At 45.3% G+C, this 25,431-nt stretch overlaps 2 protein-coding genes across 2 annotated transcripts in view; one reads left to right on the forward strand and one right to left on the reverse strand.

Moving 5' to 3' along the window:
• The first annotated feature begins 3,126 nt into the window (after positions 1-3,126).
• On the forward strand, positions 3,127-10,470 carry LOC109869889 (proto-oncogene Wnt-3). The gene is made up of 3 exons (XM_031804829.1): positions 3,127-3,361; positions 6,345-6,610; positions 7,994-10,470. Exons 1-3 carry the CDS (start codon positions 3,235-3,237, stop codon positions 8,471-8,473), a joined length of 873 nt encoding a protein of 290 aa, XP_031660689.1. The 5' UTR covers positions 3,127-3,234; the 3' UTR covers positions 8,474-10,470.
• Positions 10,471-10,554: 84 nt separating this feature from the next.
• Positions 10,555-25,431, reverse strand: part of LOC109870120 (vesicle-fusing ATPase) — a 48,568-nt gene continuing 33,691 nt past the window's right edge. The window contains exons 10-22 of the mRNA XM_020460472.2: positions 20,578-20,743; positions 19,579-19,653; positions 19,127-19,314; positions 18,236-18,331; positions 17,849-18,005; positions 16,692-16,825; positions 16,520-16,586; positions 15,532-15,611; positions 14,319-14,453; positions 14,051-14,164; positions 12,182-12,237; positions 12,008-12,074; positions 10,555-11,881 (exon numbers count right to left, since the gene is read on the reverse strand). Coding sequence (XP_020316061.1) covers positions 12,053-12,074; positions 12,182-12,237; positions 14,051-14,164; positions 14,319-14,453; positions 15,532-15,611; positions 16,520-16,586; positions 16,692-16,825; positions 17,849-18,005; positions 18,236-18,331; positions 19,127-19,314; positions 19,579-19,653; positions 20,578-20,743 — 1,290 coding nt within the window. The 3' untranslated portion in view covers positions 10,555-11,881; positions 12,008-12,052. The remainder of the gene's footprint in view (positions 11,882-12,007; positions 12,075-12,181; positions 12,238-14,050; positions 14,165-14,318; positions 14,454-15,531; positions 15,612-16,519; positions 16,587-16,691; positions 16,826-17,848; positions 18,006-18,235; positions 18,332-19,126; positions 19,315-19,578; positions 19,654-20,577; positions 20,744-25,431) is intronic.

Here is a 25,431-nt window from a genome sequence, read left to right on the forward strand (position 1 = left end):
CGAGGTCAGCCTGCAGGCACCCGGCCCGCCACAAGGAGTCACTAGCGCTCGATGAGCCAAGTAAAGCCCTGCCGGTCAAGCCCTCCCCTAACCAGGACAACACTGGGCCAATTGTCCGCCGCCCTATGGGACTCCCCATCACGGCCAGTTGTGATACAGCCCTGGATCGAACCCGGGTCTGTAGTGATGCCTCTAGCACTGCGATGCAGTGCCTTAGACTACAAGAAATGTGAATTATTATGTGGATTTTCATTAGTATTTTCTCAACCTTGAATACACTACAAGTTTGCATTTCCTGGTGTGCAGGAAAAACCTCAACAGGTCCTATATCTGTAGGTAGGTAAGGGCATGTTTGTGTGTTTATGAAAGTGGCATACACTTTGAATAAATAAACAATAAAATTACAAAATCCCATAACTACTTTATGGCAAACATAACAACTTCTGGAAGACGCCGTGCAGTTTTGTTTGAGCTTGTCATCATAGTAAGCATGTTAAAACATGGACATAGCAAACATCACCCCCCCCCCCCCTTATCTTAGGAGAAAAATCTGTCAATTAAAATTAATTACTTCAATGAAACTATAATGGTTTCTGGCATCCCCGGCTGATCTGGGCTGTCTCGTTGTGGTGATTAATCCATGTTTAGGCACATCTAAACTCAGCAAAAAAAGAAATGTCCTCACTGTCAACTGCGTTTATTTTCAGCAAACTTAACTTGTGTAAATATTTGTATGAACATAACAAGATTCAACAACTGAGACATAAACTGAACAAGTTTCACAGACATGTGACTAACAGAAATGGAACGATATGTCGCCGAAAACAAAGGGGGGGTCCAAAATCAATAGTAACAGTCAGTATCTGGCGTGGCCACCAGCTGCATTTAAACAATTATTATTAAACCTTTATTTAACCAGGAAGGGCTCATTGAGAATTAAAATCTATTTTTCAAGAGCGTCCTGGCCAAGATAGGCAGCACCAAGTCATTACAAACATTACAGACAAACAACATGAAAAACTACAAGTAATCTAGTAAAAAACATAGAATTCACAGGAGTATAAAACAGCAAATTAAAAACATTGACAAGTCAGGGAAAATACTGCAGTGCATCTCCTCCTCATGGACTGCACCAGATTTGCCAGTTCTTTCTGTGAGATGTTACCCCACCAAGGCACCTGCAAGTTCCCAGACATTTCTGGGGGGAATGGCCCTAGCCCTCACCCTCCAATCCAACAGGTCCCAGACGTGCTCAATGGGATTGAGATCCGGACTCTTCACTGGCCTTGGCAGAACACTGACATTCCTGTCTTTCAGGAAATCACTCAAAGAATGAGCAGTATGGCTGGTGGTATTGTCATGCTGGAGGGTCATGTTAGGATGAGCCTGCAGGAAGAGTACCACATGAGGGAGGAGGATGTCTTCCCTGTAACGCACAGCATTGAGATTGCCTGCAATGACAACAAGCTCAGTCTGATGATGCTGTGACATACCGCCCCAGATCATGACGGACCCTCCACCTTCAAATCGATCCCGCTCCAGAGTACAGGCCTCAGTGTAACGCTCATTCCTTCGACAATAAACACGAATCTGACCATCACCCCTGGTGAGACAAAACTGCGTCTCATCAGTGAAGAGCACTTTTTGCCAGTCCTGTCTGGTCCAGCGACAGAGGGTTTGTGCCCATAGGTGACGTTGTTGCCAGTGATGTCTGGTGAGGACCTGCCTTACAACAGGCCTACAAGCCCTCAGTCCAGCCTCTCTCAGCCTATTGCAGACAATCTGAGCACTGATGGAGGGATTGTGCGTTCCTGGTGTAACTCGGGCATTTGTTGTTGCCATCCTGTACCTGTCCCGCAGGTGTGATGTTCGGATGTACCGATCCTGTGCAGGTGTTGTTACACGTGGTCTGCCACTGAGAGGACGATCAGCTGTCCGTCTTGTCTCCCTGTAGTGCTGTCTTAGGCGTCTCACAGTACAGAAATAGCAATTTATTGCCCTGGCCACATCTGCAGTCCACATCTGCATGCCTCCTTGCAGCATGCCTAAGGCATGTTCACGCAGATGAGCAGGGACCCTGGGCATCTTTCTTTTGGTGATTTCCAGAGTCAGTAGAAAGGCCTCTTTAGTGTCCTAAGTTTTCATAACTGTGACCTTAATTGCCTACCATCTGTAAGCTGTTAGTGTCTTAACGACCGTTCCACAGGTGCATGTTCATGAATTGTTTATGGTTAATTGAACAAGCATGGGAAACAGTGTTTAAACACTTTTACAATGAAGATCTGTGAAGTTATTTGGAATTTTACGAATTATCTTTGAAAGACAGGGTCCTGAAAAGGGGACGTTTCTTTTTGGCTGCCCAAAGTGAGGCACCGGGAGTTTTAGGAATGCCTTATGTCCATTACCACACACTGAACTGCACACAAACACCCAGTCAATCTTAAATCACACAGACACAGATCACATATCATCAATAGGTAAACCACAAACGAATAACAAAGAAATGAGCCACTGGTGTGTTTGTGTCTTATTATTGTACATGGGGCCTTCCCCAGAGGAGAAACAAACAGACAGGTTTGTGTGTGTGTTATCTTTCGAATCATCAGGGTCTCTGGAGGCTAACAAGAGGGAGCACTTTGAAAAGTCAATACGATTAGGCCATATCCCTTCCCTGAAGAGGGGCTATTAGCTTCTGTTACTGGGGGGGGGGGGGGGCGCTCATAAAGTCAATAACACTCACCAAGTCAAACCATTCCCCACAGAAAAACTAAAATCAACGCCACCGGCTGCAAATCCAACTATGAGCACAGAATATTTTAAACCACTGGGACAAAAAAGCTACATTTGTATATGGAGAGGCAATCCTCTTTTTTGGGACAATCTGCCTCTGTGGAGGGCCTCCCCTGGCATATACTGTATAACCCTCCCTCTCATTGAGGCAGTGAGTTCAGAGAGGGCACTCTATTTTACTCAATGGCAGCAGATCCTATAGATAGCTTCTCCTTAGAAAGCTGTATGGAGAGACTGTGGGAGACTGTGTAGCGTATGCGCTAGGTAGTGATACTATGTCTGGCTGGGGTGGTACGTGACATACCTCCCTCCCCCTCTGTGTGTTGCAGGTCCCTAGCCCTGGGGCAGCAGTACTCGTCTCTGGGCTCCCAACCCATTCTGTGCGGCTCCATCCCTGGCCTGGTGCCCAAGCAGCTGCGCTTCTGTCGCAACTACATCGAGATCATGCCCAGCGTGGCCGAGGGCGTGAAGCTGGGCATCCAGGAGTGCCAGCACCAGTTCAGGGGCCGGCGTTGGAACTGTACCACCATCAAGGACAACCTAGCCATCTTCGGCCCTGTGCTGGACAAGGGTAGGCTTCTTACTCTAACAGGACTGTTTGTCTAAAGAATACAAATATACTCCTCTCCCCAATGGCCGAATACTACTAATGAGGTATTTATATGAGGGATATCATTTCTATATTTTTGGGGGGGGGATATATGAATGACAGCCAAGTATCATATAAAACATACAAAGAAAACTAATTGATGTACAACAAGAATGATATTGGACTACTCTATACTATAATCTAACCTCAGCAGGGGTTTGCAGGTTCTAGGAGGTTTGCAGGTTCTAGGGGGTTTGCCGGTTCTACTTTTTCTCATGGCGGTGATAGAAACATTAAAGGACATGTCAGTGAGAAAACGTGAGAAAAAGTGTGAACAAGTATGAGGAAAGTACAGCAAGCTGACATAGGAATAGAAGAACCCGCTACTCTGCAGATGAGCACTGCCTGTTCCCTGTGCTCCGGCTGACAAATGACTCGCAGGGTAATAACAGTACTATCTATACACCTTTCCTTACTGCAGTGAGAAATGAGCGCCGATACAAGGAGGGACAGATGATTCAACGTCCATCCACCGCTCTACCTTCAACATCGCGTCTTTTGAGTTTGTGTGTCTTCTTCCCGGGTTTCCCAACCTCGCTGACGTTTTTAGACAGTGAAAGAAGGTTAGTCGGTGTTGTGAATCGCTCAAGATTAGCTCACACAATTCAATTTGATACGCAGTTGTTACAGTCGACACACTGGAGATCATCTATCAGGCTTTTCACACTAAATACTAAGCACCGACGGTCTTGACACTGACTGGTTGCTTTAAACAATCTGATGCAAAAACACAGAACGCACAAAAACAGAACCCGGGGGTGCTCGGAGTACGCCTTGAAATCCCTAATGATGAAGATGGGTTTTTGTGTTGTGGAGTGAGGCTGCTGATTGGAAATGAATTAGCCTGTGTGTCAGAGGGGAAGGGATCTGGGCAGGAATCGGTAGTGTGAACCTCCCTCGCTCTCCTCAATAAAATAAATAAAAAGGGAGAGGGGAGGCCAAATGAGATTACAGGCAATATAAAAGGGCTGGGGGGCTCAGCTCAACCCCTACTGTGCATGAAGACCAGTGCGCGCCTCACACAGCCCGGCTCCCACGGACGCTCCATTCACACGCCCTTTTGACTCTGTCATGAAAACAGGCTGAAAGGGAATCTCCCAACCTACCCCGGGCCGGCACGTTGGGGTGAAGTGGAAGGAAGGCAGGGGGTGCTGGCGAGGGAGGGGGGCAGCCTGAGTCGGAGTGACGGGCAAGGGGTTGGCGAGGATGGAAGGGGCCCCAGACCAGGGTGGCTATACCAGTCCACCACCACCTTAACTACTATGGGGGAAATGGGGAGTGGAGGTGGTGGTGGTATTGGAGGATGGTGTTTCAGGGTGGTGGCAGAGGGAGGGTGTTGGGGGGGGGGGGGATAAGGGAATGCCAGCTCTGGGCAGAGCGGAGTTGTGGGGGCGCGAGTCGCTGGGCCCTTTGTGTGGGTAATACAGTGTGACACAAGGGAAACAAAGGCGGATTGATGGGCCCAGCAGGTAGCAGGAGCAGCGCTAGCCTTGGCTGACAACCAGAGCTCCAGGGGCCCACAGCTCACAGGCCCCTGTTGTGGAGAGCCCAGCAGGGCTTGCCAGGGTAGCTGGGACTCCCGGTCGCCTCCCAACCAGAGGTGTATGTGATCCAATCAAACAAACATTCACAGGTTTTAGCACAAAAAATGTTGCTTTATAGCTGTTCACTTAGAATGAAGCACACTGGGGGGGGGAAATGTAGATTGTGGACACTTGAGACAATTTCTTTAGTCGTGGTTTAGTGACTATACGTTTGTATTAACTGATTAGATAGTGTGTGACATGCTTTCATGTAGATAAGAGGTGATGTTTAGTGGTAATCTAGTGACTTTTAATACGTTTCCACTTCCCCGGATTTTCCATCAGAGCAGCCATATGACCTCTCACCCTATTATGAACTTATGACCCTATTCAGCCGTTCACATGAAGGTTTCATTCAAACAAAGGATGTGTAACTTAAAATGCTCAAATAAAAAAGGGTAACCTCATGAAAGGCTGTGAACGCTAATTCACTTTATGAACACATGAAATGTCCCCTGGCAACCCAGACTGTTTAATGCAAATCAGCACTACAAAGACTTGTAGATCGGCTTACACTGTAGAGTAACTAACGTCCCTGCAGGTATGTAGTAGAGAACACTACTAACTACAGTCAGTTTTAGGGGGGGCTAGGCCTCCCTAGATTTAACAGTGAATCCATTGCAGGGAGTAGGCCCTCCCCTTTACCCTCCGGGTTTGTGTGTGTGTGTGTGTGTTCGTGTGTGCGTCCCTGCCTGTGTTTGTGCGTGCCTGCCTGCCTGCCTGTGTGTGTGTGTGTGTGTGCAGTCTGAGGTGGTGCAGCAGAGAAATGGATGAGCCCACAGTAAGTGTGCTGTGATTGCGAAACAATGGTGTCTGGTTACATAATAAGCGGTTGCGCTCAAAGGAGGCGTAACTCCATCTCTCAGCACGAACACGGCAGCAGAGCAGAGCAGATGGCCTGCTCAGTTTCTACCCAGAGGCCCTGTGGGCTCTGACGGAGGGAGGGGGGGGGAGAGGGGGACAACATTCCTGAAACACTATCCAGATGCAAAACAGCACACCTCGCGGATGACAGGAGGTCACCGAGATCTCACTGAGCATTAGGCCCGACTGACACCAGCCACAATAGGTTGATGTCACAGCCAGGGGACACTGTCTACTGTAGCCATCGCTACGACATGTTCCAAAAATCATAGGTAGTGATCAGAGTCTAATGTTTTAACTCCTCTCACGGACATGTCTCAGAATCTTTTTTTAAATTCTTGCAGTATCCTTTTCATTGACCCTGCCGTATTGAAAGTTGGCAGCAGTGAAACTTGCTGCGTTAAGATGTGGCACTAAAGATTGATTCCTTTAATGTACTCTTATCTTTTTCTCTCTAGCGACCAGAGAGTCGGCGTTCGTCCACGCCGTCGCCTCAGCGGGGGTGGCGTTTGCTGTGACTCGGTCCTGCGCCGAGGGCACGTCCACCATGTGTGGCTGTGACTCCCACCACAAGGGTCCCCCTGGGGAGGGCTGGAAGTGGGGCGGCTGCAGCGAGGACGCCGAGTTCGGGGTGCTGGTGTCCAGAGAGTTTGCCGATGCCAGAGAGAACCGCCCCGACGCGCGCTCGGCTATGAATCGGCACAACAACGAAGCAGGACGCACGGTAAATAGACCTACACTGAGGATTGTACTGTACTGCACAGCTAGAATGGATATATTGGTAGTACACGCTATACAGTTAAGTATACAACTGTTGGTAACACAAAGGCATGCACGTAATGTAAATACACATATGTACCACAGTTTACTACACAGCCAAGCGGGATGCAGTGTATAAACTTAAGTATATTCCGTACACATATATCAGTAGACAATGATACAGGACACACCCTGAACACACCCAGGCCTGTAACTAAAGAATGATATAAAAGCACAGTAGCAAAGATACAATGAACAAAGATCTGCTTGTTTGGCAAACGGATGGAATTATCCACAGTAAACATTACAGTACCAGATTACTAATTCTATGACAGGAAGGATTTTGGTATTTGACTTAAGTTCAGTCCACATTTCTGCGAGTTCCTGCCTGAAAAGTAGCACTTCAACTTGAATGATTGGATAATTATCTGATGTTAAAAAAAATAAAAAAAATGCCCTGCCTTTCCTAACCGAAATTCCCTGAGACAAATAACCAGAGTTAGTGTGAGGGGGAAGAGAAGGGAATCAGCTCGGACTTAAACCATCACTCGCTGCTGTCATTGCTCAGTGCAATATCTGGTGAGCTACTCCTCACCAACATGCTGAGGGGCAATTGGAGAGACCACAATGGCAACAAGGCAGTCCTTTGATCTGACTAGACAGGAGCAGGGAGACCACAGGAGCTGCAAAACGGCAGGCAGCCCAGTCAGGACCCCTTTCTCTCTCTCAACCCTGATCCCAGCCGCCCCACCTGGCCCTCTCACGCTCCGTTGTTTACCTCGGGTCCCGTGGGAGATGCCAGGGGCCTGACAAGCCCAGGACATGATGTCAGAACTAAGAACCTTTCCACCCCTCACCGCCCCCACTCCCCTCTCGCCCAAAGGTGCCACACACACCTGCCTTCCGCCGCAGCTGGGGGAATTCTGCAGCTAAATATAGTTGGGGAATAAAAAAAGAAAAACAAATGTAAACAAAGGTGAAGAGAACTTTGCTCACGTAAACGAAGTGACTTCAGAATGAATTAGCGGCTGCACGCTACAAATGCCTGCCTCTGTTTCACAGCTGCCTGAACCACAGCTGTAGACCGAGCCAGGTAGCATGTTGTTCTCAACCTACAGGTCGGTACTCGGTAGTCACTCAGGTTATTGATAAGAATAGTTGTTCAAAAATGGGCTGTCTGGTGAAAGACTAAACAATAAGGGCGATAGACAAAACAAACATGCCCCTAGACTAAACAAACTGACACCCAGACTAAACAAATCACCATCAGACAGAATGTGTTATATTGACAAGATACCAATCACATTTACTGTACACTGTGGTGAATTCTTCTCTCTTTTTCTCTCAGACCATCCTGGACCACATGCACCTGCGCTGCAAATGCCATGGCCTGTCGGGCAGCTGCGAGGTGAAAACATGCTGGTGGGCGCAGCCCGACTTCCGCATGCTGGGCGACTACCTGAAGGACAAGTACGACAGCGCCTCGGAGATGGTGGTGGAGAAGCACCGCGAGTCGCGCGGCTGGGTGGAGACGCTGCGCGCCAAGTACGCCTTCTTCAAGCACCCCACGGAGCGCGACCTGGTCTACTACGAGGGCTCGCCCAACTTCTGCGAGCCCAACCCGGAGACGGGCTCATTCGGCACGCGCGACCGCGCCTGCAATGTGTCCTCGCACGGCATCGAGGGCTGCGACCTGCTCTGCTGCGGCAGGGGCCACAACACTCGGACTGAGAAGCGCAAGGAGAAGTGCCACTGCATCTTCCACTGGTGCTGCTACGTCAGCTGCCAGGAGTGTGTGCGCGTCTACGACGTGCACACGTGCAAGTGAGAGCCTTGTGCGCTCGCTCGGAGAGAATGATGGACCACAGCGGCCATCGCAGACACACTGCAGTCATCGCATGCATACAGACTTAAGTACAGACAAACACCAATGGGGAGTGGCATTTCTGTACTGGAATTCCATACTTCTGGACCCTTGTGATAAAAATGTCCCTCATATCCTTCTTCCAAGCCCTGCATCCTCCATATGGGACAGCCCATTTCCATTGGAACAAGCTCAGTCAGTTTGACCAGTTCACATTCCTGCAGCATTGGGCCATGACCCCTTCTTTATTTATTGCTATCGAATGGACATCTTTTTTAACTAACACCTGATTTCACCAGTCAATCACCTGGCTGGTGGACTATTGTGAACGAAAGCAGTTCCCCAACGTCACTCGTCAATCCAAACCGTACTGAACACACGGCGGCAGCCCAGGAACCTACCACTTTTAACTACTGAGCGGGCTGTTACTGGACCCTGCCCTTCTAAACTAAGCTACTGAGCGGATGAAATCTCCACTTTCTCAACCCCTGTACTGGTACTGTACTGCAGCAGTCACCTAGCTGAGACGCCTGGAAGATGTGCTAGAGCGTGATTTTATAGCTCCACATTTCTGAAATATTAGCAATGGGCCGGGACTGGAGGTGGTATTGCAGGAAGGGACATGTGCACGAACCAAACATGCTGGTTTCCACTCATGGACATTTCTGCACATGTATGCACTATTCAGCTGTACACGAACTGTCTGGAGGAGGTGAAACTTTAGCAATTGTTATTTATGAGAGCAAATGCATTCTTCTTGTTGATCTCAAGATCAGATACACTTTTCTGGAATTTCCCTTTACAGTCTTTGAGGAAATTAGAACAATATGTCAGAGAAGAAAATGTTCAGACAAACAGGTAGAGGGTTCAGGTTTAAGAGGTCGTACTTCATTGGATTAACATTGAATTCATGGATCACCAGGTCATTTTGCACTTGCAATAGGCCCAATGCTAATGAATAATTATACTAATAGCGGGTCATACAATTATAATCTCATTGTCGTAGTATCGAACACACGGATGGTCCATTTCATTAGGTTCCTCATAGTGCTGTGAGGTCCTTGTTCTAAGCGAAACCCTGCTCACCAGTGAAAGGTGATGACAAGTGGAGAAAGCAGAAAGTGTCAAGTCATCAATAGCCCCCTTGCCTCATCTCCTTCCCTTAATTGCCAGTGATGTGAAACGTCTTGACAATAGAAGCAATATGTTGGAAACTTGTTCAGAGACGACGTGTCTGTGGGAGACAAATGGAGGAGACGAGGGTAAGAAGGTTATGTAAGCCTATTGGGATACAGCGGATGTGCTGACTGCCAGTGACAGGGGTGTAAGGGTTAGGGATGGCAGGCATGTGGGATAAACTGAGAGGTTTCCACACAACACGTGCTTCCTATTCATTATATTTAACAAAAAAATACAATTTACCCCAGGTAGTATAGGCTCCTCTCTGTGACATACGGCAGTTTAGCAACTGCGTCACCCTCTAAAAAGCCCTCCCTACCAGGGCACTTTGTCGTTCCTTCCTTTCCTGCCCGCTATATCCAAAGTTTTGTACAAAGGTTTTAAAGTTAATAATTCCCTTTTTATTTTATAATCTGAAAATGTTTTTATAAATATTATTTATTATACAATGTGTATATATCTGAACTAAGATTATATATTTGAAGAACAAATTACTGTCTCATGCTTTTGCTTCTTAGCCAGAGGTACTTTTCTAATCATTTCAGTTTGTAAGCATCGATTCCTCTACATTTCCTTACCAAATCATGTATATAGACATTGCACATAACACTTTTGAACTCATTTTTAAATGGCAAGCTGCGATGGTGTTACAAACTGTGATAGACAGTTATCCATGCTTAATAAATAGTCCGATCCTCACTATAACTCGAAATAATGTCTCAATCTGCTCTAGAACTCTGTGAAACTTCTGCAATTTGTCTCAATCAAGTCCATTTCTCCCTGATAAAATCTATAGGTAAATGACAAGTGCATATGCATCAATCAATAATACACACACACATATACACTTAGAAAAGTACTGTACGAAATGTTAATGTGTCCAATTTTATTGCGATAATACAATTGCAACTTGTCATAAGTTTTACAGCGTTCAAGACTTCATTACAAATAGATTTAGAGAAAAAAAAGCACACTGGTCACTGCAAATAATGTATACATCTGGTTGATATATCCATACATTTACACTTGAATTGTGTTTATCTGAAACAAACCTGCATACAGTACTTCTGTAAATAAATGGCAGTGTGTTAGGCATGCACACGGATGGGGGACGGGGGGAGGCGAGCTATAATGTCGGGCATATAGCCTTTATACAGAACAGTGTACAGAGACTCTGATGTATCGGGACTAGGAGGTAGAGATAAGGCACATGGGTTCATAACAGTCAAAAGAGGGTAGTGCCATCCTGAAAAAGAACCACATCTCTCCTGTTCTATAAGGCAGACACTTTCTGGCATAGGATGTTATTTCTGTTAGCTACACAGAACGACAGCTCACAACACCGCAGAAACACTGAGAGAGGACCACCAGTAACGGCAGAGAGTAACAACGATATGCTTTAAACCTAGTATACCTACACTTATCACTCCCTCGCCTCTTGTCCACGGAGAAACAGCACGGCCATCCACCAGCAGGCAAAGGCACAACAGAGGTCATTCATAGAGAACAGCATGATACAGAAACAATTTCAACAGGAATATCAGGCGGGGTTGGGGGGGGGGGGGGGGGGGGGGGGGTTCCCTTCTAAAATGGTCTAATCAATATTTTTTGTAACATGATTAAATATCCATGACAATTATTCATAAAACAAAGAGAGTCAAAAATGAAAACATAATAAAAACCAAAAAGTGAGCAGAGCTAAGGGTAAAGGCTTGGAACCATCATTTCCTGGAATGATTAGAAATCTACGCGCGTAATATCGAACACACAATAGGTCATCGTATACACGTTTGTGCTTACACTTTCCTCATCTAATACCTACTTAGTTATAAACATACAACCACCTTATTTTTGCTTTTTATACATAAAATCCCAGAGTGCTAGCAGCACAGATCACAACACTTTGGATGCGTCTCTAATGGCACCCTATTCAGTGCTCTTGTTTTGACCAGGACCTATAGAGCTCTGGTCAAAAAGCAGTGCACTATATAGGGAATAGAGTGCCATTTGAATCATAAATAAAAATTGTACACAGAACAAGTGCTTAATTCTCACTTAAATTTACACACACAGAGAGGTCGTGTTGATGAGGAAGAGGCTGGGTCATTCGGTGTTGCTATGGAAACACGAGGTACAGAGATTACACAGGGAGCGTTGGGGATGGACAGCACCCAGGCTTCTGCTCCTCAGCCACTGAGGGTAAAAGTGAGAGGGAGTTAGAAGAACAGGAAGGAAGAGAAAGAGGGAGAATCTGCATATTTTTTTGATTCCAACCCTACTCTAACACAGCCCTGCTCTACGCTTTGTTCAAGTACTTACTGGGAGAGGCAGCTAACTGCTGGGCAATGCAGCTCCACCATGGACTTAGATGGGTATAGAACCCAACCTGTGGGGAGCAAGGAGACATACATTCATTAAATCCGTCAACCAACAACGAACCCAAACAAGAACTAGGTGGTGTGAGGGGACGGAACAGAAGAGTGTTCTACTTACGCTCCCTGTTCTCTCAGCAGGGTAAGGAACTTACTAACTCTGTATTCAGGATCCATCTGGAAGACACACACACACGCTTGTTAGCGCTCTTTGGGCATGTGCCCATCTTTGCCTACATTTTCTATATAACCTCCTTTCCAACAACTTGTTTAAAAGTAGACTGCAGATGTTTCTCAGTGGGCCTGGGGCCAGCACAGCACAGGTGCCTGCAGGGCTGTCTGTAATTGGCTGGGAAGGTTTGAGCGGGCGGGCTTAGAGGGAAGTGAATCAACAGTAGGGGGACAGGAGGGAGTGATACATCTGGCAATCTGAATAGTCGCAGCATGGAGAGTGGGTCTTATGTCTGGTTAACCCGAGGGGGAGATCCAACTCACTCACTCAGACAGACAGACAGACAGACGACAGACAGACGGAGACAATGCAAAATACATGGTAGCACTCAACTACGGTCATCTTGACTATGGGTTAGATATGAGATATATATGACTGGCCTAACACGATTAGCTGTGTTCCATGAACGAAGTGGAACATACATTGCATGTAAAAGGTATAAACCGCCAAAATAAAGAAAACACTTGAGGAGTTTGGGATTTGAGAAGTTAGGGATACAAAGTTGGGCTCCCGAGAGGCGCAGCGTTCTAAAAGACACTGCATCTCCAGTGCTAGAGGCGTCACTACAGACCCTGGTTCGATTCCAGGCTGTAGCACAATTGGCCCAGCGTCGTTAGGGTTTGGCCGGGGTAGGCCGTCATTGTAAATAAGAATTTGTTCTTAACCGACTTGCCTAGTTAAATAAAGGTTAAATAAAAGTATATTGAAAGCAGGTGCTTCCACAGGTGTGGTTAATTAAGCAATCAACGTACCATCATGCTTTGGGTCATGTATGAAAATTCCCAGTTGTCCATTATTACTATTACTAGAAGAGATCTCAGTGACTTTGAAAGAGGGGCCTCAAAGGAGCATATGGTGTTTAAAGTTTTTCGTCTCTCAGTCACCAGATCTCAACTCAATTGAACACTTATGGGAGATCCTGGAGCAGCGCCTGAGACAGCATTTTCCACCACCATCAACAAAACAACAAATTATTTTCTAGTGGAAGAACAGTGTCGCATCCTTCCAAAAGTGTTCCAGACACTTGTAGAATCTATGCCAAGACACATTGAAGCTGTTCTGGTGGCCCAACGCACTATTAAGACACTATGTTGGCAGTAACCTGTACATTCCCAGTGGTGGCAAATAGGCCCTCGTGTTCATGCTTTCGTATTGAGGACAGAGGATTTGAAAGGGTAGGATTGGGCAAGAAAATGTATGTCAGTTTATGCAATAACCTGTTTTGAATTGCCCGTAGCCATTGGGGATCAGTGAAAACTTTGCACCCTAGGGTCGTTTCTGGACAGGGCCTAAGAGTAACAACCCTCACAACAGTAGATAAGACGTTTCCAAGGCGCTACGTGGTGTTTGTGTGTGGCTAGCATTCCTCTACAATTCACAGCATGTGAGCACATAAGACAGGGGGAAGAATGCGGAGAATGGTCGGGAAAGCACAGCGATGACATTATTGGGGCTCACCACACAAATCATTGTTGAATCCAAACTGCTTTTAATTAAAAAAGCTCGTAATTAATGGCGGTCTGTTTTGACTGAAACCAGACGAGAATCCGTGACTCCCCAGACTGTGGTTGTCTAGGCCAAGGTTCTCCAACTCCCACTCTGGGAGAGCTAAAGGGTGTGTGCAGGCTTTTGTTCCAGCACAGCAGTAACACACCTGAACCCACTAACCGTGGTCCATATTGAAGGAGGCCATGACTACGTGATTGTTTGATGGTTCGTGCTGAGCTGAGACATGTCCACTAAACAGGTCTTTCTCACCTGCACGGCCATTTCGATAAGCATCGTCAGCTTCTTGATGCCGATCCACACCCCCTGGCCCTTCACTGCCTTGGCGATGTCTGCCCGCTCCTTCTCCTGGAAACTACCTAGCATCTGCAACAGACACAAAAGCCGTTTGAAAAACCCACGACGAATGCATCGCTACATATCACCATCCCAACTTCAAAACTGGAGAGTGAGGCACATACATTCCCGTGTGTGTTGCCTGTGTGTGCATGTCTGCGCGTTCGTGTGTGTCTATGCCTACCTCCAGGGCCTCGACCAGCTGCTCTCCTCTAGAGATGTTGGGGATGTGGATGGTGGTACTGAAGGCGTCCAGCATCTCCATCTCCTGCAGCACGTCCTTCCTGCTGGTGGTGCCGATGATCAGCAGCTTACGGCCCTGTGTTGGGGAGGGGGGGGGACATGACGCAGAGACACACGATGGAGATGGATATTTAGCTCAGGGACAGATAGGACCATCCTGTAAAACTTTTTAAAAAATAATTAAATGACGTGCGGAAGTGTATAAAACCCTCATCAAACAGCATGCTTCACAGCATCAAAATACAGAGAAAGGGTATGGGGACATGTGTATGGGTAAGGTGGGGTCAACTCCTAGCCTTGTGCCTATTTATAGCTTTATAAAGCTTCTGCTCAGTCTCTGTCAGAGGTGGACCACATCTACCTAGTTGCTCTAGTCTAGTTGACTCTGAATCAGGGAAGTGGCCTGTTTCTTTCCCCAGAGGCCCTGGTCGCTCAGTCAGGGGAGAGAGGGGGATTATGGGCCGGCTGCCCCCCCATGATGCTGAGGGGGTGTTTCCCTGCATGCAGATGAGGTGCCACACAGGCGGCGGTGCTGCCAGGTCCCCCCGGCTCTCTCAGAGCCCATTCTCTTCCGTTGTCTCCCCCCCCCACCTCGAGAGACAGGCCTCCCCTAGCCCGGGCTCCCCGCTGGGCCTGGAGCTTTACAACCCTGGAGAAACAGCCCCGGCTCCCATTCACACCAACCATAACAGCCTGCCCAGACCAATACATTATCACAAACACATCTATACTGCCATATACTCCCTTACATACACACATCCAGGAGAAACAGCTCAGCTCCCCATTCACACCCAGCACAAAACAACAGCCTGACCAAAACTCTCTCATACACATGAAACACATTCACAGCTAAACGTAGCCTAGACTTGGTCCCTAACCGCCTAAAATCCCATAGAGGCCTGGGGGCTATATTTAGGAGACAAAGCTCAGATGAACACGCACAGTGGTAAAGCTATATATACGATCACACAGCTAGGAAACACTTTTTGATTCACTCCGCATGGAAACGACTGAGGCCATAGGCATGATCTGCTGCCATCTTTCTGCCACTGCCAAAATAACAACCGGAGCATGAGCACAGAAAATGTCAAACGCTAAAGAGTAACCAACACACGCACGCATTCAAGAAGAGCCGCAGCCCACAGAGCACTCACCTTGGGAGGGGGTTTCTTGAGGAGGACCAGCAGAGCTTGAAGGACCAGGTTTGAGAAACGAGGGCCAATCGGGACATAGTCTGAGAACAAGGACACTCATAAACGCTCCCATATTTATTTTAGGCTGCGTATGTATGTAATAATGTATTATACATCATTATCAGTACGCTTAAATATAGTTTTTCAGCATTTAATGCCAAATGTGGTCAAATAACTAACTTGACATTATAGATCTTTATTTGGCCATCTTCAATGTAGGCGTTCTAACCTCTGCAGAAACCGTGCAATAACCCCTTGTATTGAAGCTCTAGCTATTTAATTTATAATTGTATTACATTTTCAATGAAAGACCATTTTAAATGAGCAGCACCAACCATACACTTTCAAGCTACACACAGCTCTCGACACCTGCCACAGTATTGTAGATACATAAACGTAGATATGGCACTTTTTAGCTGGCCAAGGCAGGGTTATCAGAAGGAGAATGGTGTTTTTAGCTGGTCATGGCAGGGTTATCAGAAGGAGAATGGTGTTTTTAGCTGGTCATGGCAGGGTTATCAGAAGGAGAATGGTGTTTTTAGCTGGTCAAGGCAGGGTTATCAGAAGGAGAATGGTGTTTTTAGCTGGTCAAGGCAGGGTTATCAGAAGGAGAATGGTGTTTTTAGCTGGTCAAGGCAGGGTTATCAGAAGGGGAATGGTGTTTTTAGCTGGTCGAGGCAGGGTTATCAGAAGGGGAATGGTGTTTTTAGCTGGTCAAGGCAGGGTTATCAGAAGGAGAATGGTGTTTTTAGCTGGTCAAGGCAGGGTTATCAGAAGGGGAATGGTGTTTTTAGCTGGTCGAGGCAGGGTTATCAGAAGGGGAATGGTGTTTTTAGCTGGTCAATGCCGTTTTAGCTTTATGAGCATTTTGTTCTCTGTTATAGCCCTGAACTTAAAAGGAGACTTAAAAAAGAAGAATGGTGTTACCACAATGCAAGCAGAACCTTACCCAGCAAGCGCTCAATGTCATCTACCACTACACAGCTCAGCTGGGACTTATAGGCATCTTCAAATATCTGGAACAAAGAGGGTTAAGGGTAGTGAAGACACAGGTACTGACACAGTGTGTGTGTGTGTGTGTGTGTGTGTGTGTGTGTGTGTGTCTGTATCCCTTTCCTCACCTTCTTGATGGCCTGGCACTTAGCGATCTCAGAGTGGCCAATCATCTTGTCTGGAGAGCAGATCTTTATAAAGGGGAACTGGGATTCCTCTGAGATCTTAGCTGCCAGAGCCGTCTTTCCACTGTTGGGGGGACCTAGGTGAGAGAGCATAACATTTAAAAACCAATACTCCCTATACCCGACGTGAGTAAGACCTTTAAACGGGTCAACATTCACAAGGCCGCAGGGTTAGACAGATTACTAGGAGGTGTACTCCGAGCATGCGCTGACCAACTGGCAAGTGTCTTCACTGACAAAAAGTTCTACAGCTGCACCATCGAGAGCATGGTTGCATCACTGCCTGGTATGGCAACTGCTCGGCCTCCGACCGCGAGGCACTACAGAGGGTAATGCGGATGGCCCAGTACATCACTGGGGCCAAGCTTCCTGCCACCCTAGTCATAGACTGTTCTCTCTGCTACTGCGCGGCAAGCGGTACCGGAGGGCCAAGTCTAGGTCCAAAAGGCTTCTCAACAGCTAATCAAATGGCTACACAGACTATTTGCATTGGCCACCCCTCTTTTACACTTCTGCTACTCTGTTTATTATCTATGCATAGTCACTTTAAATCTACCTACATGTACATATTAACTCAACTAACCACATCGACTCTGAACCGGTACCCCCTGTATATAGCCTCGCTATTGATATTTTACTGCTGCTCTTCAATTATTTGTTACTTAAAAATAAAACGTTTTTACTTCTCACTTATTTTTCTTAAAACTGCATTGTTGGTTAAGGGCTAAGTAAGCATTTCACTGTATGGTTGTATTCGGCGCGTGTGACAAATAAAATGTGATTGTATTTTATTTGTACCAAAGGAAATTAAAAGAGTATAAGTTGTTTGTGTCCTTGCTCATCTTTTTGTGTGTATTGCACTTAACCCCAGCATTTTCTTACGAGCACGGACTTCGCTGATATCTGCTTTGTTGAGGTACGTTTCACTTAATTGCGCGGGAAATGTGCTCTACAAATGAAATAACATTATTAATATGACTTGTGGTGGACATAACTAGCTACCTTAAAACGAACGCACTGTAAGTCGCTCAGGATAAAAGCATCTGCTAACTGACTAAAATATACACATTTTAGTGTATTTGAGTGTGTGTGCGCCTTACCTTCCAGTAGCACAGACACCAGTGGTGTGCGGTCGCTGTTCTTGGTCTGCTGCACCAGCAGCTCCCCGTCATCCAGCACGGCTGTCACCGGGTCGCCCCACTTAATGATGCCGTTCATGATGTAGCTGGCATAGTCCTCGGAGTTGGTACCAAATGCCTGGCCAGGGGGGCGAGCGAGAGAGAGAGAGGGACATAGGTGGACGGAAAGAGAGAGCGTCAGACCCATTAAATCATTGCCTTAAAAAGGGTCCCTTATTAAAATCGCTTCTAAGAAATATCTCAAAATGCTATCCAAGATTTATTGGCCAATTGGATGTAGGCAAATGGTAAAGAGAGAGCAGGATGGAGAATGATAAAGAGATGGCGGGAGGAAGGGGATCTACTCACAGGTTTGATGTCGTTGTCCAGCGAGGCCAGGAAGTCGTCTCTGTGGACCTGCAGATTCTCAGCCTTCTCTAGGTCCACCTCCACTGTGGCACTGGCCTGCAGGAGGACAGAGGACATGTCATTAGGACGATCCAATACAGACGGTTAATAGATGTTCAACTAACTATCAACAAACTGTTTGACTAACTAGCCACTAACTTCATGCCTGATCCTAGAAGATTTATGGCACTGTGATGTCGAGGAGTGTCGACAAAATGACCCCAAATAAGTTAACGCTGTTCCAGCAAACCACTCACAGTATAGTACCAAGCTTTACTTTGTCCTGTAATGATGCTGACGTGATGGTTTGGACTTCTAGGTGTCACTGATCTAGCTTGGTCAAGTGAAAAGTTTACAACATTCCACCTCCCCAGTCTACTCAATCAACTGAAACACTGTTGTTTAGCCCACTGTGAAGTGGGTACCGTTAGTGTGAAATCGTGTGTCTGTGGAAGCGAGGTTTAGAGTGTCTGCCCTAAGTGCTTTATCAGGTGAGGAGAGTGTTTCACTCTCACACACACAGCCAGGTAAAGTCTGTTAAGCGTTCTGCAGCTTGCCACACTCTTGGCATCTTTTGGAGGGCGATAACATGGACAGAGGGCTTACACAGGAGGAATGGCTGGAGCAGTCACTCCCTCTCTCTGTCCTAGTCACTCGTTCTCTTCCTCCCAGACGAGAGTTGTCAGACATTTCCACTCTGAGGTAGCACATTGTTTTATGACTAATTGCACAATACCTAAGGGACCTACAGCCCCTTGACACTGTCGGTTGTAGAGTTAATGTTGAGGATAAGTCCCCCCCCCCCCCCCCCTACATAGACTAATAAAATGTCCGCCTGTGTGTGATAGTGACCTTTATGTGTCGGTTCATGGCGGTGGACTGGGCAGCTCTGACCAGCCCCTCCAGCTCGGCTCCACTGTAGTTCTTGGTCTCGGCGGCCAGCTCGCTGACGTCCACGTCGCTGCCCAGCAGGTGGAACTGACGCATCTTGGCCGTGTGGATGTTGAGGATCTGGACACGCCCCTTCTCATCAGGCAAACCTGAGGGGAGGAATAGAGAAGGGAAACATCTTCTGTATATCCGGTATGTTAATCTGCTGCCGTCACCATGTCACTACATACTGCACAGGGGACAGAACTGGAAAAGTAGAAATACCTGGGTGTTTGTCATGTAAAAGGTGCAACATCTATGAATAACAATATCCTTCACAGAAGGAAATAAACTACCTAAGACCTGAATATATTAACCTAAAAGAAATTAAGCAAGGCCATTGGTTAGAGTGGATGCTTTGTGGTGTTTCTTACCAATCTCCATTTTGACCTCCAACCTGCCTGGTCTCAACAAGGCCTCGTCTATCAGGTCAGGCCTGTTGGTCATTCCTGAGTGAGGCACAGATGGAGAGATAGTAGAGAGGGAGGACGAGAAAGGCAGCGCCCAAATGATCTTCTCAGACCACAATTTGACCTGTCAGTCAATCAGAAAAGTATGCGTGTGTGTCAATGTTCCCTCAAATATTTTGGGCCGCTGAGCAAATTTGGGGTCTTGTGAGCGGAAACTTGAATGTTGAGAATTTTGTGCAACTTCTGGCGCACGTTTACAGTGCACACTGATGCTGTACCCTTACAGTTTCAGACGGCAGCATTTGAGCATAATGTAAACCTACCAACAAAACCAAACGGAACAAATCCCAGAACATTTTCACATGGAAGTAGCTTTTGATTTCTATGATGTAGCCTACACGTGGTATTCAATGCAGGCCGACACTGCATGAGACTTTTAATTATTATATTTTTTTTACGTGAAGGGCTTGACATCAACTTTACTTGGTCTGTAACACCATAGGCCAAATAGGTGACTGTAAATTGCATTGTATAGTATGACACAAGAAACCACTAATTATCATTAACTAATTATCATTACCATACAGAGACTTAGACAATGTAGGCTTACCCCTCTGCCTATTGGCATATTCAAGCCTGTCTCAAAATACAACACTGCCCCTTTAAAACATAAGCTTCTGACTGGCTTTTCAAAACCAGCTTGAAATGTAACCTACAAGTTCAGTCCTCTTGAAGGAAGCAGCAACTCCCCATTGCTGGCCCATACGCATCTATAATATGGCTAATAACGTGCCAATTAGCTAAGAATATCAACAAATGTGCGACTTAAGCTCTGATCTGAAAAGAGCAGTCGCTCGCGGGTGATTGAAAGACCGCTCGTGGGCAACCCCCCAGCAAAAATAATTCTACTCCGTTGGCAGTCCTGCAGAAGGTCTGTGTGTGTGTGTGTGTGTGTACGTGTACCTATGACCAAGATATTGTTGAGCTGCTCCACTCCGTCTATCTTGGACAGCAGTTGGTTGACCACTGTGTCGTGGACGCCCGTGCTGCCCGCCATGCTGCCACGCTGCTTACAGATGGCGTCAATCTCGTCAAAGATGATGATGTGCAGCCCACTGTTGGCACCCAGCTATTGGGGGAGAGATATGGGTGAATGATGGAGGAGGATACCAATGGCCTCACAAAGTCAACGCAGCGCTACATATCTACACGGAACGAAAATATAAACGCAACATGTAAAGTGTTGGTCCCATGTTTCATGAGCTAGGCCACAGGCTATTATTGCATGTTTTGACATATTTAAGCAAAAGGAAATGACAAAGAACATAGGCAGAGAACTCAGAAACACTGATTTTGGAATGAATGATCCCTTCCCCACCAAGATCAATGAAAGGAGAAAAAAAAAATCTCATGAAGGAAAAGCGTTGCCTGAATCAACGGGTCTCCATGGTGATGGATAAACTTTACATCAATGGGCAATTGTATCAGGACTCTGGAGTAACTCTCTGGCTATTTGAATTTAATGTTCAAATTTGAGTTTGTGTGCTGTAGTGTATCATGACAACTTCAAATATAACGAATACATGCTCTATTGATCTTCACTTGATAAGGGTTGCATATGGCTCAGGTTAATGTATGTAGCATCCTAACAAAATACATGAAGTTTAACTTGGTCAACATAAATAATATTCGTATTTTGGCTTTGACCGAAACACATTTAGATGCATCTGTAAATGATGGGCAAATGAACATTCATGGATATAGTCTACTGAGAAGAGACAGGAATAGGAATGGTGGGGGTGGAGCACTGTACATTCAGAATCATATACCTTTTAAGAGAAGGGATGACCTTAATGTAGGTCAAATAGAAGCACTATGGGCTCAGGTACATCTGCCTCACCAGGCTGCCATATTGGTAGGATGTGTGTATAGACCTCCTAGCTCTAAGGTGTCCTATCTGGATAACTTATGTACTGATTTTGACCAGGCCACAGATGGCAACAGAGATGTATTTATCTTGGGTGATTTTAATATAAATTGGAAGGATCACAATAATTAGAATAGAACAACATTGATGAGATGTGCAAGAACTGTGGTTTGAAACAAATGGTTAATGATACTACTAGATCATCAATTAAGTTGGGTCATCATTCAGACACATGCATTGATCTGATTTTCTGTCATATACCATTGTAATGCGTAAAAGCCAGATCAATGCCAGTGGGCTGGACAGACCATAATATTGTGACCATAACCATGAACACCAAGGTTCCAAAGAAACCCCCTAGGATTGTGGTTAAGAGAAATGTTAAAACATTTAATCATGAGCTATTTCTAAATGATTTGACTGCTGTACCCTGGGAGCTGATTTATCTAGAGGATGATTTAAATCACCCTACAGAATGTTTTATTGATTTGCTCACTGAAGTAATGGACCATCATGACCCTATAAGAAAGAGTACAGTTGGTGCTTGTCCATCTCCATGGATTGATGATGAACTGGGTGAGGCTTTTTCTCAAAGAAATATGGCAAAAGTCTTAGCAGCCAATTCAAAATTAGAAATTGATGACCAGAATTCTAGAACATTACGTAATTATGCAGTTAAATTGAATCGAAATAAAAAGTTATTTTACAACAATGCTTTTATTGATTACCATACAGAGACTTAGACAATGTAGGCTAATAATAACAAAACCAGTTGATATTGCCAATCATTTTGCAGATTTTTTTTTTTACAAAGAAAATGTATTTACTGAGCAACAATGTAAACATACATTCTTCCAAACAAGCTATTGTCCAATGGATTGATGATCATATTATGAGCAACAAGATCTGCTCTTTTAGTCTGCAAACGGTGTCAGTGGAGGAGGTGTTAAACCTATTGAAGTCATTACGTGATGGTAAATCTACAGGTTATGGTCTTATGGACAATTTTTTGCTTCGCTGTGCTGCTCCCCAGATTGCCGTTCCACTGAGATACATATTTAATTGGTCACTGGAAAAGGGGATGCAAAGAACCCATTTCTCCTGCCAATAGTCGACCAATTAGTCTACTCCCTACACTCAGTAAGATATTGGAGGGTATTGTGAGTAGACAAATGTGGGAGTATATGGAAAAGAATGATCTGATTACAGCCAATCAGCATGCTTATCGCAAAAACCATTCCACTACCACTGCATTGGTTGACATGACTGACCAGTGGCTCAATGCTATGGATAATGGCAAGTTTGTGGGTGTACTATTTTTAGATTTCAGTGCAGCATTTGATTTAGTGGATCATTAAATAATTTTGACAAAATTAATGCATTATGGTTTTAAGGAGGTAACATTGAATTGGGTACAGTCATATCTAACTGACAGGAAACAGTCCACCTATATCAATGGTTCATTTTCTTCCCCTCATGTGTTATACTGTGGAATACCGCAGGGCAGCTGCCTTGGGCCACTTCTCTATTTAATATATGCCAACGACCTTCCCTATGCCTTAGCTGAAACTCAAGCTACTATATTTGCAGATGATACTACAATTTATGCAGCAAGACAATCGGTTCAACAGGTACAGCAAGCTTTACAAGGAGATTTGGAGAATATTAGGGAGTGGGTTTGCCAACAGAAACCAAAGTTACGTTGGTCTGTTCCACTAAGAAAAGGCCAAAACAGCATGGGATACAATAAAGTATGGGAGGAGTAAAAATTGAAGAAGTGGCAGAAACAAAACTATTGGGAGTGCAGCTAGACAACTGCTTATCATGGTCGTCTCAAATAGCTAATCTATGTAAAAAAAACTAAAACTAAAATAATAACACAAGCATTAATTGAGAGTCAGGTGAACTACTGTTCTGTGGTCTGGGGAAATGCATCAAGTGAAGTTGAGGCTGCAGAATGCACAGAACAAAGCAGCAAGGATTGTTTTAAGGTGGAGATATGGTTCTTCTGTTGCAGTCATGCGCAATGTTCTTGGTTGGTCATCAATCAGTATGATAATTGAAAGGAACATGCTTATTTTATTTCATAAAATGTGGGGCAAAAAAGTATTTAGTCAGCCACCAATTGTGCAAGTTCTCCCACTTAATAACTATGACAGACAAAATGAGAAAATGATTTTTAATAAATTTGCAAATTATGGTGGAAAATAAGTATTTGGTCACCTACAAAAAAAGCAAGATTTCTGGCTCAGACCTGTAACAACTTCTTTAAGAGGCTCCTCTGTCCTCCACTCATTACCTGTATTAATGGCACCTGTTTGAACTTGTTATCAGTATAAAAAGACACCTGTCCACAACCTCAAACAGTCACACTCCAAACTCCACTATGGCCAAGACCAAAGAGCTGTCAAAGGACACCAGAAACAAAATTGTAGACCTGCACCAGGCTGGGAAGACTGAATCTGCAATAGGTAAGCAGCTTGGTTTGAAGAAATCAACTGTGGGAGCAATTATTAGGAAATGGAAGACATACAAGACCACTGATAATCTCCCTCAATCTGGGGCTCCACGCAAGATCCCACCCCGTGGGGTCAAAATGATCACAAGAACGGTGAGCAAAAATCCCAGAACCACACGGGGGGACCTAGTGAATGACCTGCAGAGAGCTGGGACCAAAGTAACAACGCCTACCATCAGTAACACACTAAACCGCCAGGGACTCAAATCCTGCAGTGTCAGACGTGTCCCCCTGCTTAAGCCAGTACATGTCCAGGCCCGTCTGAAGTTTGCTAGAGAGCATTTGGATGATCCAGAAGAAGATTGGGAGAATGTCATATGAAACCAAAATAGAACTTTTTGGTAACTCAACTCGTCGTGTTTGGAGGACAAAGAATGCTGAGTTGCATCCAAAGAACACCATACCTACTGTGAAAAGCATGGGGGTGGAAACATCATGCTTTGGGGCTGTTTTTCTGCAAAGGGACCAGGACGACTGATCCGTGTAAAGGAAAGAATGAATGGGGCCATGTATCGTGAGATTGAGTGAAAACCTCCTTCCATCAGCAAGGGCATTGAAGATTAACCGTGGCTGGGTCTTTCAGCATGACAATGATCCCAAACACACCGCCCGGGCAATGAAGGAGTGGCTTCGTAAGAAGCATTTCAAGGTCCTGGAGTGGCCTAGCCAGTCAACCCCATAGAAAATCTTTGGAGGGAGTTGAAAGTCTGTGTCGCCCAGCAACAGCCCAAAAACATCACTACATGGAGGAATGGGCCAAAATACCAGCAACAGTATGTGAAAACCTTGTGAAGACTTACAGAAAACATTTGACCTCTGTCATTGCCAACAAAGGGTATATAACAAAGTATTGAGATAAACTTTTGTTATTGACCAAATACTTATTTTCCACCATCATTTGCAAATAAATTCATAAAAAATCCTACAATGTGATTTTCTGGATTTTTTTTCTCATTTTGTCTGTCATGGGTGAAGTGTACTTATGATGAAAATTACAGGCCTCTCATCTTTTTAAGTGGGAGAACTTGCACAATTGGTGGCTGACTAAATACTTTTTTGCCCCACTGGCCAAGTTCTATTCACAATGGTATTCAGTTGGTAAGAGACAGACATTCCGTAAATACAAGGAATAGATTGTCCACCATCTGTGCGTTGTCCAGACAGAACAGAGAAAGGCAAAAGAACATTTCGATTTAGAGCAATAAAGAAATGGAATAAATTAACTGAGCGAACCAGAAACCTTTCAATATATACATTTAAACATTATTTTAAAATGATTTAAATATAATACATGGAAATGTTGTGGGACAATAGTAGATGAAGAATCAATATATTTTTGATTGAGTATTTATTGGGTCATTATGTATGTTTG

The sequence above is a fragment of the Oncorhynchus kisutch genome, linkage group LG25 (genome assembly GCF_002021735.2).
Source record: "Oncorhynchus kisutch isolate 150728-3 linkage group LG25, Okis_V2, whole genome shotgun sequence".
Lineage (NCBI taxonomy): Eukaryota > Metazoa > Chordata > Actinopteri > Salmoniformes > Salmonidae > Oncorhynchus > Oncorhynchus kisutch.